This window comes from Zingiber officinale, chromosome 9A (assembly GCF_018446385.1).
Source record: "Zingiber officinale cultivar Zhangliang chromosome 9A, Zo_v1.1, whole genome shotgun sequence".
NCBI lineage: Eukaryota > Viridiplantae > Streptophyta > Magnoliopsida > Zingiberales > Zingiberaceae > Zingiber > Zingiber officinale.
In genome coordinates this window covers 30,427,019-30,440,213 of record NC_056002.1, presented here as the reverse complement: position 1 = coordinate 30,440,213, position 13,195 = coordinate 30,427,019, and the positions used below count along the sequence as shown (strand labels likewise).

The 13,195-nt window shown below is 38.8% G+C and overlaps 1 protein-coding gene across 4 annotated transcripts; it reads left to right on the top strand.

Moving 5' to 3' along the window:
• Positions 1-3,872: 3,872 nt before the first annotated feature.
• Positions 3,873-12,807, top strand: LOC122019916. Of its 4 annotated transcripts, none has more exons than XM_042577543.1 (6): positions 3,879-3,984; positions 4,336-4,404; positions 10,328-11,309; positions 11,504-11,529; positions 11,648-12,254; positions 12,404-12,807. In XM_042577543.1, exons 3-5 carry the CDS (start codon positions 10,373-10,375, stop codon positions 12,242-12,244), a joined length of 1,560 nt encoding a protein of 519 aa, XP_042433477.1. In that variant the 5' UTR covers positions 3,879-3,984; positions 4,336-4,404; positions 10,328-10,372; the 3' UTR covers positions 12,245-12,254; positions 12,404-12,807. The 4 variants fall into 4 exon arrangements, with proteins under 4 accessions (XP_042433474.1, XP_042433477.1, XP_042433478.1 ...); XM_042577544.1 differs by having other exon boundaries at positions 3,881-3,984; positions 11,639-12,254; positions 12,404-12,606; XM_042577541.1 differs by having other exon boundaries at positions 3,882-3,984; positions 11,639-12,254; positions 12,459-12,606.
• Positions 12,808-13,195: the final 388 nt, after the last annotated feature.

The window sequence follows — 13,195 nt, the reverse complement described above, 5'->3', positions numbered from 1 at the left end:
CATCCCAACAAAAGAACTAATCATTTATCATATCATGAATTTTTTAATTAAATGAACTAATCATTTAATATATCATGTTTTTTTTAAAAAAAATTAAATGAACTAATCATTTAATACGTCATGAACTAATCATGCATCATGTCAAACAAACAACATAAATAAATGAACATATCATTAATATAAAATTATGCTGCAAATTATTAACATATAACTAACTGACATGAATGAAATGTACTAACTATTGTTCATACAAAACGACAATAAAAATAAAAGAACTCTAATAAACTAAATAGGAAACTACCACTCCCACTAGGACAGACACTAGTGCAGTGGCCAAAATAATCCCTCTCAGCCTGGACTCATTTGGGATAATCACAGGCAGGATAACTTCAAGGTTCTCTATTGGATCCACAATTGGATCCTCTTCTGGTTCCTCCTCGATCATTTCCGGGTCCTCTTCGAACTCTTCCGGATCCTCTTCAGTCATATGATGAAGCAACTCCTCACATAGTACAGAATATGTGACTTGTCCTTGATGACACCCCCAAATATAGTTTGCTATCATCCTAGGATTTTCTGGCAATGATTGCATTAAAGCCCAAATCCTATAACTGTCCAGGACTGGAAACTCTTCACGCTCAAGTTTCCAAAATAGATCATCAAGCCGCCCAATGTGTCCGTCGACTCCATAAGCAGAGTCGTACTCTATCTCCTGAATCTCCTCCCTGAGCTGATTTCGTCGCACTTCGCGACGAGTCAATGTGGTAATCGTCCGTGCCATCTGAAAAATTGAAAATAAATAAGTCAGTACAAAACCGACTAACCAGTACAAAACCGACTTATTTCAAGTTATACAGGCATAGTACCAACATAATAAATCAAGAAAAACAAATCTTCTCGATTTTCAGGAGTTTAAGTCGACAATTAGAACTAATCTAATTGGTCAGACCCATTGGATTGGTTGACTAGGGATCCAGATCCTAAGCTTGGTCCATTGTCCATAATTAGAACTAATCTAATTGTACAGAGATTTTTGTACCTATGTTCTGTTACTTTTTCTCTAAGTCCATTTCTACCAATTTCAGACTTATTGATCAAACTCAGGTTCATTTGATCAAACCAATGCCCATTGGTTTAAGTCCGACTAATTAGAACTAATCTAATTGTTTTGATCAAATCTGACCAATTAGAACAAATCTGGTCATTTGATCATATTTGGTCCAAGTCTTATTAATCAACCCAAATTAATTTGGGGTTGAATCAAATTGGTTTAATTAAACCCAATGGTTTAATCTAAACCAGGTCTAATTGGACCAACCAGTTTAAACCCACATAATTAATTAAAATTAGACCAACAATCATAATTTTAATTAATTTTAACATGCATAATTATATATATATTAATAAATATATATAAATAATTTTTAAACACATAAGCTTAAAAATTTTGCATGGAAAAACAATTCGAAACAGGAAGGTTTCAATTTTTTTTAAAATTTTCCTTAAATGAAAATTACTCACGAAACACTGTGCTTCGTCATATCACGTTTTCTCCGTCGATTTTTTTCCGCACGCTGCACACGTCGCATGCCACATGCCGTCTCAGCCGCGCACCAGCGACAAACACGGTACAGAAACTGCAAGAGGCCGAGGCCGCCTCGAGCACGCTGCCGGCATTTTCTTCACCACGATCTGTTCGCCGCCCACCACTTCACTGCCTCACCCACGACGAACGCAGGTAGCCAGTCTCTGCTTGCGCAGAAATTGTGAGAGGCAGCAACCATGAGCACTCCATCGACCAACCAAGACGTCATTATAGGCCACAGAATGCCTTCACCGGTATATCTTTGCGGCCCGAGCCCTACTCTGATGGAAATCGCTATACTGTCGCGATTTTTTAAACTTGGTACAGTACGCTGTTGAGCAGCGACGTTAACGGCGATGGTGACTCTTACCAGCGACCCTGTCACCGGTGAGTGACGTTGTATGCTACGACACATTAGTTGTGAAAAAAAAAACAGTGACAAGAAATGGCAAATCGAGAAAACATCCGAACAATGATTTTATAATTCATCTCTAAGCATTTAGAAATAACTACGCGCTCTGATACCAATGTAGATTATACTAAATGCATGAAAGACGAATTAAAAATAAAACGGTAAAAACTTACAACGATCTCCCGTAGATCCGCAATTGGCAATGGCGAAACTCGCTATCGGAAGAGCGATCACAGGATCGGAAAGCCCTCCGCAATTTCACAAACCAAATCCCGCCACCTTGGATGTTCTCCTCTTACTCTCGTCTCCAACACACCCTGATTCTCCCCTCTGATCCTTGGACGCATCCCCTTTATATAGGGAAATAAACCAGGGGCATAATGGACCTTTTCCATTATGAGTAGTGGGGAACATGGGCCACGTTCCCCACTATCCCCATTTCCAACAGATTTCTGTGGTGTTAGTTTTTAAAAATCAGCACCACCTAATTTTTAACCTGGAGCTAGTTTTTAAAGATTAGCATCATATCAGTGGTGCTGGTCTTTAAAATGAGCAACACCACTGTTGTGGTGTTGGTTTTTAAAAATCAGCATTACAACGATGACTGATGTATTTAAGTTGTGGTGCTGATTTTAAAAAATATGCATCATAGTGGTTGCTACATACAATCAAAGGAGAGAACAAAGAATTTTATTTTAATCTAAGAGAAAAGAGAGAAAGGTTATTGTATGCAGATGAGATAGATTAAAAATTTTCGTTCAAAACCGTGTTAGATGCCCACATAGAAAAAAATTATAATCCCAGTTAGTCTCATTGACTATCTCTGGGGGTGACCGGTCCGGTCCCACGGAAGTTTCCCACCGGCCACTAGGGTAAATCGGGAAGTGCACGTGGCAGCCAACCCAGAAGTCCAGCATCCTTTGATTACACCCCCCATTTGGAAAAAAAAATTTCTACAAATACGTCATAGCTAGGATTCGAACCGCGAGTGTCTGGGAGACAATCTGAATATCCTACCATGGTACCATAACCCTGGCACATAGAGATGTTATTCACGGTTGTTTATATAAAAATGTACATGATATCATTTCTATATATCTCCTCAAGGGATGTACAGTAACTAGAGAATGATATATTTATTATAATAGGGTGATATATTTATTATAATATTCTCAAGAGACAAATATCCTTTAACTAACTTGATACTCGGTTATAGACTGTCCTTAGGATAATCACCTTATATAGATATATATACATATTTTATCTAAATGATAGAACAGTATTAACATGCCACTACAGCAATGGCTACCTCTAGGATAAGCTCTTCCACATAAATACTCCAAATTCATTTATTTTATTTTATTTATTTTTTAAAATTCATTTATTTTCTTATTTATCCTCCAAATCCTCATAGATACTTTTCTAAAATATTATTTTTATAATTCGATTACCAAAATATCTCGTCGGATCAAATGTGGATTTTAATTTTATTTATCCATAAAATTTATATATTTTTCTCAATAATTTCTCAAAAAACTTAGCATTCAAAATTTTTAATTAACCCCTCATAATTTAAAATATTATTTTAAAAACAATTTTTACATTCATTTCATTCTTTTATGAAAATTCTAAACAATTATAAACAAATAAAGTGATCGATTCAGAGAAGTGCTTATCATTTTTCTTAAAAATGTATTAATCAATATTATTTATATCTAATTTTTAATTTTTATTCCTAATGCAAAATTGATACGCCGTGTTGGGGTATGTTCACCGTCGGTCACAACGTAGTTAAACTGCACCCAAAAAGATATTTTTGCGGTTCCCACTTCCTCAATCTCGAGAAGCCAATCAGCGTCCGACACCTCGTACGATTTGGTACCTTTTTCCTGTGTAAATCGCTCGCTTCTCCTCCACTTCTTCTCCCGACCTGTGCAAACTCTCAACCCTCTCCTTCGCCATGGAGCTGGATCTCACGAGGAAAGAGGTTTGAGTCCCTTCTTCGGAGCTTGGCGATGTTTTCCGGCGGCTCCGTCGAGATTCCTGGCCGATTCTGTTTCTATTTTCCTTGATTTTCAAGTTTTTTTTTGTTTTGTTTTTTGTGATTCTTAGACGATAGGGCGAGGTGAGAAGTTCTTCCTTTGATTATTATCGCTTCTAGGTTTCGGCGAGAGATCGAAGATGGCAATCACGTTAGGTTTCCTGGATCTCGCTTGCTTGTTTGTTTGCGTGCGGAAAGTCCAGGCTTTTGGATTTCATTTTGGCGTCCTCATAATACCATCTACTTTGCTACTTGAAGTTCGCTAACTTTTCTTCCAATTTTCCTTCTCTCTCATAGGCCTAAAGGAAGAAATTTCTCAGTTCAAATTTCTTTCTCCTGAAAAATTCAAAGTTCCTGGCCACTGAGGTACGAATAAATTTCCGAAAATGACGGTTGTAGATCTGTATGCCAATATTTGCAATACACTTGCTTAATTTTGCAGAGAGTACCTACTCTATTAGGTTTCCACGTAGATATCATTCTTTCCTAAAGCTTGAACATATTAGAGATAGCAATCTGTTTACTAAGTAGTTGGCTGTAGTTTCTGCCATTAGTTCTTGAGGAGGATGAGCATAGGTGATGTTGATGTTATATTTTGATGCTTTGAAGGATTGTTAAATTGGTGGCTCCTGAGTCAAACAAATGACTGTTTGATAAATTTATTTGAATGCGTAACAAGTCATAAACTAGAAAATATAGAATCTCACAAAATCTTGGAATGTCTTAGTTTTGCTATTTGTATCTGTTGCTGCCGGGAGTACTAGACGATCAAATCTAAGTTTTGATTATGACAAAGGGTCCAAAGTTAAGGTTACTTATTGTCTAACAAGTGTGATTGAGCTTGCAGGAAAGTTCTAAGTGTTCTTAGACAAAAAACCTAGTAGATTTTAGGCAGGTGAAAAATCCTAGGGGGAGGTAATTCTAGGTCTTAGGGGGAGATAATCTTAGGTAAAGGAAAGTCCTAGCTGCGGTTAGACAACGAAGTCTTGGCGAGTCGAGCACTTTGAGCGAAATCCTAGAGTCGGGAACTCTAGGTGAAAATCTTGGTGGTCACGGACCAGGTGGAAGTCTGAACGGATCATGGAGCGGGCGTTCAGCATGAAGACCTGAAGTCTCGGACGCTGAGCAAAAGTCCAGACGGTCTGGAGCACCGGTCTGGCAAAAAGGTAAACTCTCCTGAGAGGAGTAGGTGAGGTTGCGTTCCCTTGAAGAGGGAACAGTAGACGTTGGTTCAACCTAGAGTTTTAGTGAAACTCAAAGTCAGAGCCGAACAGTCGGAGGCTGTCAAATTCATATTATATATATTGTTTATTGCCTGGACTAACTTTATTTTGCAGAAAATAAGGTGGTTGCAGAAAGTTGGTCCAGGCGCCTTGAGTCTGTGCGCCCGGGAATCCTTGTCGAGGAGATTACGCCTGGCGAGGCGCTTGGACAAGGCACCTTCATTGGTCGAGCGCCCGGAACCGCAAACTTCATCTCTTCGCCACGCTGGAGCACACTGATTCGACGACCCTACGTCACGGTCCAGTGTCCAGAAGAGATCCAGGCGCCCAGAGCAGTCTATAAAAACAGCATTCAACTAGAGGCTAAACACAACATTCCAAGCAACTTTCGCTTCTTTATGTTGCTGTGAAAACACTTCCTTGATGCTCAATAGATGCCCCGACAACCACCGCTCTGAATATCTAAATTTTCGAATCGTTGGTGTTGGTGCAGTGGGGTCGGCAAGAGGGGGAGAATCGCTTGTAAGAAGAAAACAAAACCCCTTCTTGTTCTTTTGACTTGTATTAGTAGCACAATTCTAATTAAGCAACAACAATAAACGAAATAACAACTTAAAAGGAAAATAAGTAAGAGACTATGATTTTTACTTGGTTACAACCTAGATGGTTGTTAATCCAAGGCGATTGCATAGCTCTACTAAAAATGTTTCCTTTGATGAAGGCGGAGAAGTCTCTTACACTCTTTGACAAGCTCAAAAAGTTGCTAGGAAGCTAATGCAGAAGCTGTTATGTTTTTCCTAGGTCCAGGGGACTTTTTATAGTTCTTGGAAAAACTTATCCGAGATTAGAAGGCGCCTTCAATAGGGTGGAAGGCGCCTCCAGCGTGACAAATCCTATCCGTACGAAGATAAAGTTTATTTTCGCAACGGTCATTGTTTGAAGGCACCTTCAAGGGGTTGAAGGCGCCTTCCATAGAGGCTCGAAGGTGCCTTCAAGGGTTGAAGACGCCTTCCTCTCGAAAGGCACGAGGGCACCTTCAATACCGTTGAAGGTGCCTTTAGCAGTTGCTACCGAGCTCCAAACTTTTCCTTTGGTTTTTCCGCTGCTCCGCTCGCTTGGTTGATTTCGGCCATGCAGAATAGGACTCACCCGAATCCATTTTCTGATCTTCTCCTCGAGCGTGCTTCCTCCCCAGCTTCTTGTCCCTCGAACGTCGCACACGTCTTTCTCGTCCATGGGTGTAATCTTCCGCAGCACCTCATCCCTTGGACACACCAAGCCTGTTGGCTCTCTCCCTTGTTGTCCTTCTCGCTAACTGCGTCTTTCGCTTGACTTCTTGTGTTACTAAGCTCATGCACACTTAGACACAAGGATCAAATATAACAGGACCTAACTGAATTTGGTTGACCATATCAAAACTACCTCGGGATCCTAACAATCTCCCCTTTTTATGTGCATCAACCCAAGTTCAAGTCAGGGTTAAAAAAAATACAATAACATAAGTAAATTGCAAATAACAATTGCAATACAATGAATTAAATAATTTTGTAAAAAAATTTATTTATGCAAATATCCAAACTCCCCCTGAACTTGTACTAATTTCTCTCCCTTTAATCGCATCAAAAATAAAGTGAGAAAGACAAAGTTAGATAAAGATTTAAAACTTTTCTAAGGGTTAAAGAAAATTTTTCTTAAGGTTCAACATAATTTAAATTTTTCAAAAATAAAGTTTCAAGATTTTTCAGATGAAGTATTCGGCAAATAATCCGTAGAAAATTCATTGTTTATCAAAAAATTATAAAAATATATTTTTGAGTATTGAAAAACTCTGAAAATTTTAATAGGAGTTGAATATATATAAGATAGATAAAATTTTGCACAAAGGAGTTAACTTAAGCAAAAAATAAAAAACTTTAATTTAAAAAAAACTTTAATTTTTTTTTTATTTTGATAAATTTATAACAGTTAACTATTTAACAATCAGTCTATTAAACATTCATTTTAATAATTGGCTTCCAAGCTGTGGCGAGACATTAGACCTTCTTGGATATTGGAACAACAACTACTTCTAGATAAAACCTTTTAAAGGAATTAAACATTTAATTTTCTGCAAATTGTAACTTTAAAAAATTTAATTTATTCTAAGCAGGATTTGGAAACCCAATATAGGTTTCTTTCTACTGGATTGATTAAGTGTCTTTTAAGAATATATTTTGGTGATAACTTTCTAATTTGACCCTTATGGTATCTAAAATATCAATTTAGACTTCTATAGTTTTTTCAGACATTTTGATTAAGGCATGCAGAATTTTTAGATTTTTCAATTTGATCCTTCAATTTTTTATTTTCTTCCTTTAACTTATCATCTAGTTTTACTAAATCTTTGGAAAGTACTTTAATAAATTGAAATGACTTTTTAGAAGTTAAGGCGTGTACCTTATGTACCTCGTCTTATGATATTTCTTCTTCCTTGTAACTTTCTTCTGATGATCCTCCTCTCCCTTCATCGATGAGCGCTTTCATCTTCTCGTTGATGATCGACAGTAGGACTAGTCCGGCGTAGGCCTCGATCTCGGATTTGGAGGATGAAGATTCATTCCATGTTGTCTTTAAATTCTTGAGTTTCGCTCTTGTTGGTCTTTTGCCCTTGTCTTTCTTCAGTTTAGGGCAGTTGTCATTGATGTGCCCTTCTTCTTGGCAATTGTAGCATCGAATCTTCCTTTTGCTTCTTAAGTCCTTTTTCATCTACGACTTGAATTTGTTAGATCTAATAAATCTATTAAATTTCCTTACTAATAATGTTGCTTCATCTGCGTCAATGGATGCTTCGGAGTCTGAGTCTGGTCCGCTTTTCTGGGCTTGTAGTGCTAGGTTCTGACTTAGTCCCTTTCTTTGTCCTGCACATCAAGACTCGTGTAATTCGAAAGTGGAAAAGAAGCTTTCTAATGTACTTACCTTGAGGTCTTTACAGATATAGTAGGAGTCTACTATGGATGTCCATTCCGGTGTTTTCGAGAACGCATTTAAAGCATACCTTTACGTGTCCCGGTTAGTCATCGTTACTCTGAGGTTTATTAATATGATGATTAGCTTTTAGCTTTTTGATTCTTCCATGTAGATGAGCAACCGATTCACCTTCTTCCATTCAGAGGTTGCTGATTTGGTTCCGGAGCATACTCCATCTCGTGAGTTTGGCTTCGGACGTACCTTCGTGTTGTTCCAGGAACTTCTCCCAATACTCCGTCTCGTAGGTGCCGATTCTGTTGACTTCTTGCGGAGGTAACACTATCAGTAGATGGAATTTGGCTCGTCCATTTGCCACAAAATCTGTTTGCTCCTTCTTGGTCCATTGATACTCCTCTTTATCTTTAGGTGCTACAAGTCCATATTTTTATATTAACAATAAATCAAAATCGGTTTTAAAAAATACCTCCATTTTTCTTTTCTATATTGTGAATTCTCCCTCGAACTTCGGCGGGTAGATGCTCGGTCTGACCATCGTTTTAGTGCTTTAGTCGGCGGTTAGTCCTTCCGAGCCGTTTTGCCTCTGATACCACTTGTTGGTGCAGCGGGGCCGACAAGATGGGGGTGAATTGCTTGTAAAAAGAAAACAAAACCCCTTCCTTTTCTTTGACTTGTATTAGTAGCACAATTCTAATTAAGCAACAACATTAGACGAAATAACAACTTAAAATGAAAATAATTAAGAGACTACGATTTTTTACTTGGTTACAATATAGGTGGTTGTTAATCCAAGGCGGTTGCAAAGCTCTACTAAAAATGTCTCCTTTGATGAAGGCGGAGAAGACTCTTACACTCTTTGACAAGTTCAGAAAGTTGCTAGGAAGTTAATACAGAAGTTGTTATATTTTTCCTAGGTCTAGGGGTCTTTTTATAGTCCTTGGAAAAACTTATCCGATGCTGAAAGGCGCCTTCAGCGTGGCAAATCCTATTTGTTCGAAGATAAAGTTTATTTTCGCAACTGTCATTGTTTGAAGGCATCTTCAAGGGGTTGAAGGTGTCTTCCATAGAGGCTCGAAGGCGCCTTCAAGGGTTGAAGACGCCTTCCTCCCGAAAGGCGCGAGGACGCCTTCAATACCATTGAAAGGCGCCTTCAGCACCGAGCTCCAAACTTCTCTTTTGCCTCTTCCGTCGCTTCGATCACTTGGATGATTTCAGACATCCGGAATAGGGCTCACCCGAACTCATTTTCCGACCTTTTCCTCGAGCAGGCTTCTTCCCCGATTTCTCATCCCTCGAACGTCGCGCACGTCCTCGTCCACCGGTGTACTCTTCCGTAGTACCTCGTCCCTCGGACGCACCGAGTCCGTTGACTCTCTCCTGTGCCGTCCTTCTCGTTAGGTGCGTCTTTCGCTCGACTTCTTGTGTTCTTAAGCTCTTACACACTTAGACACAAGGATCAAATACAACAGGACCTAACAAAATTTGGTTGACCACATCAAAACTACCCCGGATTCTAACAGTTGGTATTCTTTAATTTTTATAATTACTTGTAATCATTGTACTTGTACTTCGTTCGATTGATTAGTGATTGTCCATCGAAAGCACTTTCACGTGCAGTCCTTGGAGTAGGAATCGCTATAGGCTCCGAAACAAGTAACTCTTGGTGTTTGTGATTGTTTTGTTGTGTCTTCATTCCACTGCCTTTACTCTTTTCGATTGTTTTTAAAAATGAACGTGAAAGTCACGAGCACTATTCACCCCCCTCTAGCGCAACGATTCTACAGTATCAGCTAGAAACAATTCCGAATATCTATGCCTTCAATTGTGTATGAACTCTCTATCAGACTTAGATTAACTATAATCTCATTATCACTAGCATACTTGAGGTTAATGTTTTTCTTTGTTTACTTCTTTCAGTTTTTATCGGATTTTTAGTCATACAAAGTGCTGAGCAAACACTTTTACAGAATGTTAAACATGAGAGTTCTTTCTTGTTTCTTAACTTATCAAGAAAAAAACACTTCAGCCTACTTTTGGTGCATGGATTTATTGTTCTGACTTTTGAACGTGGTCATGATTCCTCAACTAATGAATTACCTCAGGTGTCGGTGGTGGAAGATCGTGCAGCAACCGATATTTGAATAAATATGATGGCTGAGTGTACCTATCAACATAAGGAGAATAATATGGGTGATGAAACCGTTAGAGCACCCAATGTTCAATATCATTCACAGTGGATCAAACGCTGGACAAGAGAAGCAACTAAATCAGTTCCTCGTAACCATCAGTGTTTCGCTGTTTCTAGTTCAAGCAAAGCAGAAGTTCATGAAAAAGTCAAGCGCTTGCAAGTCGATACTCTGGAATCTGGAAAATTCAAAACGCTGAAAAGTGTTATGAATCAGGGAAGTGTCTCCGAATACAAAAAAATATACAGATTTGGTTTCAGTAAAGTAGCCCTACCTGTTGAAGTTCAACAATCAGCTGAATCTAGCTATAGAACTAGTCAAATATCTCATGTTGTTCAATTTGCATCAGAAGAACATCAATTTGAACCACAGACAAACATGAAGTGTCTGAATCAAGATATGCAGCCTCACATTGCTGTTAAAGGTTCTTTGAGTTGTGTGGACGATATTGAAGGATCAACTGCTCAATGGCAAATTGGCCAATGTGAAAAACAAAGATCAAGCACAAGACCTTTTTTCAGTACACTTAATCTAGAAGGAGGACGTTGTCCATCCTCATCTCGACTTGAAGGAAGTGAAGTAAATCGTGTAAACTTTTCTAGTAGTAGTCTATTGCTGACTTGGAAAGATTCTGTTAGTTTAAAGAGATTTGATGATCTTGGGCATAATTCGTCATGTGATCTCCAAATGCTGAAAATTCCTTCTTCCTCCAGCACTATGAAAAACACAAGGGAAGGACAACCAAGGTTATCTGATGCAGGAAAAGCATTTTTAATGGCCAAGAATACGAGTGTGAGATTGTCTCCTGGGAAACAAATAAATATGGATTCTTCAAACTCCACCAAAGGCCAAAGAATTGCTGTTTATGAGATGCTAACTGTACCTAAAAGACCAGATGGTAAGCAAAATAAATATTTAGAATATTGCAAGATCATTATTTTTACACAGTTCTCACAGGAGGATATGTTCTTAACCGTTTGTATCGACAACAATAATAGGAACACAATCCAACCATTTTGTTTCTAATAAGAGTTATACAATTAAGATGTTTCCACACATTTTTCTGAACTTTGTTTTGCTTTTACTTTGCAGGCTGCAGTTCTGAGGGGCTACAAAAGGTACACATGCATGAGTTTATTGTTTCAGATAGAATGCTTATATGCTGAAGCAGCAGTATGCAAGCTTGAATTCATTGCCAAATCATCATACTAATTCCAGATTGTGCAGGATCTTCAGGTTTTTGAATTGACGAAAGATCAATCACGATCGACTTCACCAAAAGAGCCATCAACTAGCATTTATATGGAAACTGACACAAAGTTATCACATCCAGTCTACAAGGAAATACATGCTGAAAGCTGTGATCCTGGAGTATTATTAGATTCAGAAGCCTGCAGCAGATGGCTTAAGCGCCTCCAATCCAAACCCGTAGCTTCTCCAGCCATTGGCAGCAACAAGTTCAAAACTGGAGATGGTCCACCAAGTGGACAAACATGCTACGAGATACCCATCAGTCCTAAGGAGAAAGAGGCAGTGAACTTGAAGAAACGAATGACAAATTCAAGGTTCTCTTCCGGCATATCGATGGAGAATTTCTGCACTTGGATGCAGAGATGGTGCTGCAAAAACACTCTAAGGAATGAAGCTGTCGTTGATGGTACTCCAGCTTCATGTGAGGCAGCAAATTCACACCTCACTAAAAGCCATGAAACCATGAAGCAGTTTCCCAGTCTTGCAGCAATGGCTTTGGTGGGGGGAGTCATCAAACAGTTCCATACATGTGTGTTTCGTAGAGTGGGATCTTCTGTTGTTTGGAACATTGAGCCCTTCTAAAACTTTTGAGGTTTGATCATAATCTCCTATTTCCAGATAACTTTTTCCAACAGATGTTTTTAATTCTTATTTTTGTTCTCCTTTGAGAAAAGATTAACGGTCTATGAATTATATTTGCGAATAAAGTTTATAAATTATATTCATTGATCTTGCGCCAAGACTTTTAGAAGGAGATCCAACAAGAAGGTTGTGGACGTGTCAATTGCTATCACAGGAACTGTATAGAGGAGTTTTAGGAGGTGGGATTGCTGTCGCCTGAAAAGTCAGGAGAAGATTAAAGATCAAAGAAAAGGGTTAGAATGGTGCTGAGATGTTAAGTCAGAACCAGCGGGAAGATGGAGGAAAATATGGAGAAGATTAAAGATCAAGGAAAAGGGAATGGTGCCGAGATGTCCCAGTGTTGCCACCGATGCTTAAGTCAGAACCAGCAGAGAAGATGGAGGAAAATATGAACTAATATTCCTTCTTCCTCACCTTCTATGTATTAATGATCTTTACGCTACCTTTAGTGGCTCTTTCCCTTCCCCTTATTAATAATTATTCATTACTTTCACTGGAGTTCATATCTTCTTGGCGCATTGATGATTTTCCCACATTGATTCTTCATCTTCAATGTACAAATGACCGGTGTTAAGGCATATTAATTATAAATATGAATTTGGGAGGCTTTTTGGTTGCCTTGACTAGATGGGATTAAGATCCCGAAAACAGATCTCATAAATGTCGCATAACCGATCGGGAGAACCATGGCATACGGTTTTACTATGGTCGATCGGGTGGGCTAAGGCACATGTCCTTACCAAAGTCGGTTGATCAAGCATGGTATTTCCCACGACTAGGAGTGATGCTTGGTTGAAATAATGCCCAAGCGGTCACGTCCAGGCGGTCATAACCTACATCTCTTGGCCAGTCCGAATGGGGGCAATAACCCCTACTAGTCATAAGATATCT

Coding starts and splice junctions, on each gene's coding strand:
- LOC122019916 (XM_042577540.1), top strand. CDS start 10,373: ATGATGGCTGAGTGTACCTATCAACATAAGGAGAATAATATGGGTGAT. Junction 11,310..11,503: donor TGTACCTAAAAGACCAGATG/GTAAGCAAAATA, acceptor TTTACTTTGCAG/GCTGCAGTTCTGAGGGGCTA. Junction 11,530..11,638: donor GTTCTGAGGGGCTACAAAAG/GTACACATGCAT, acceptor CAGATTGTGCAG/GATCTTCAGGTTTTTGAATT.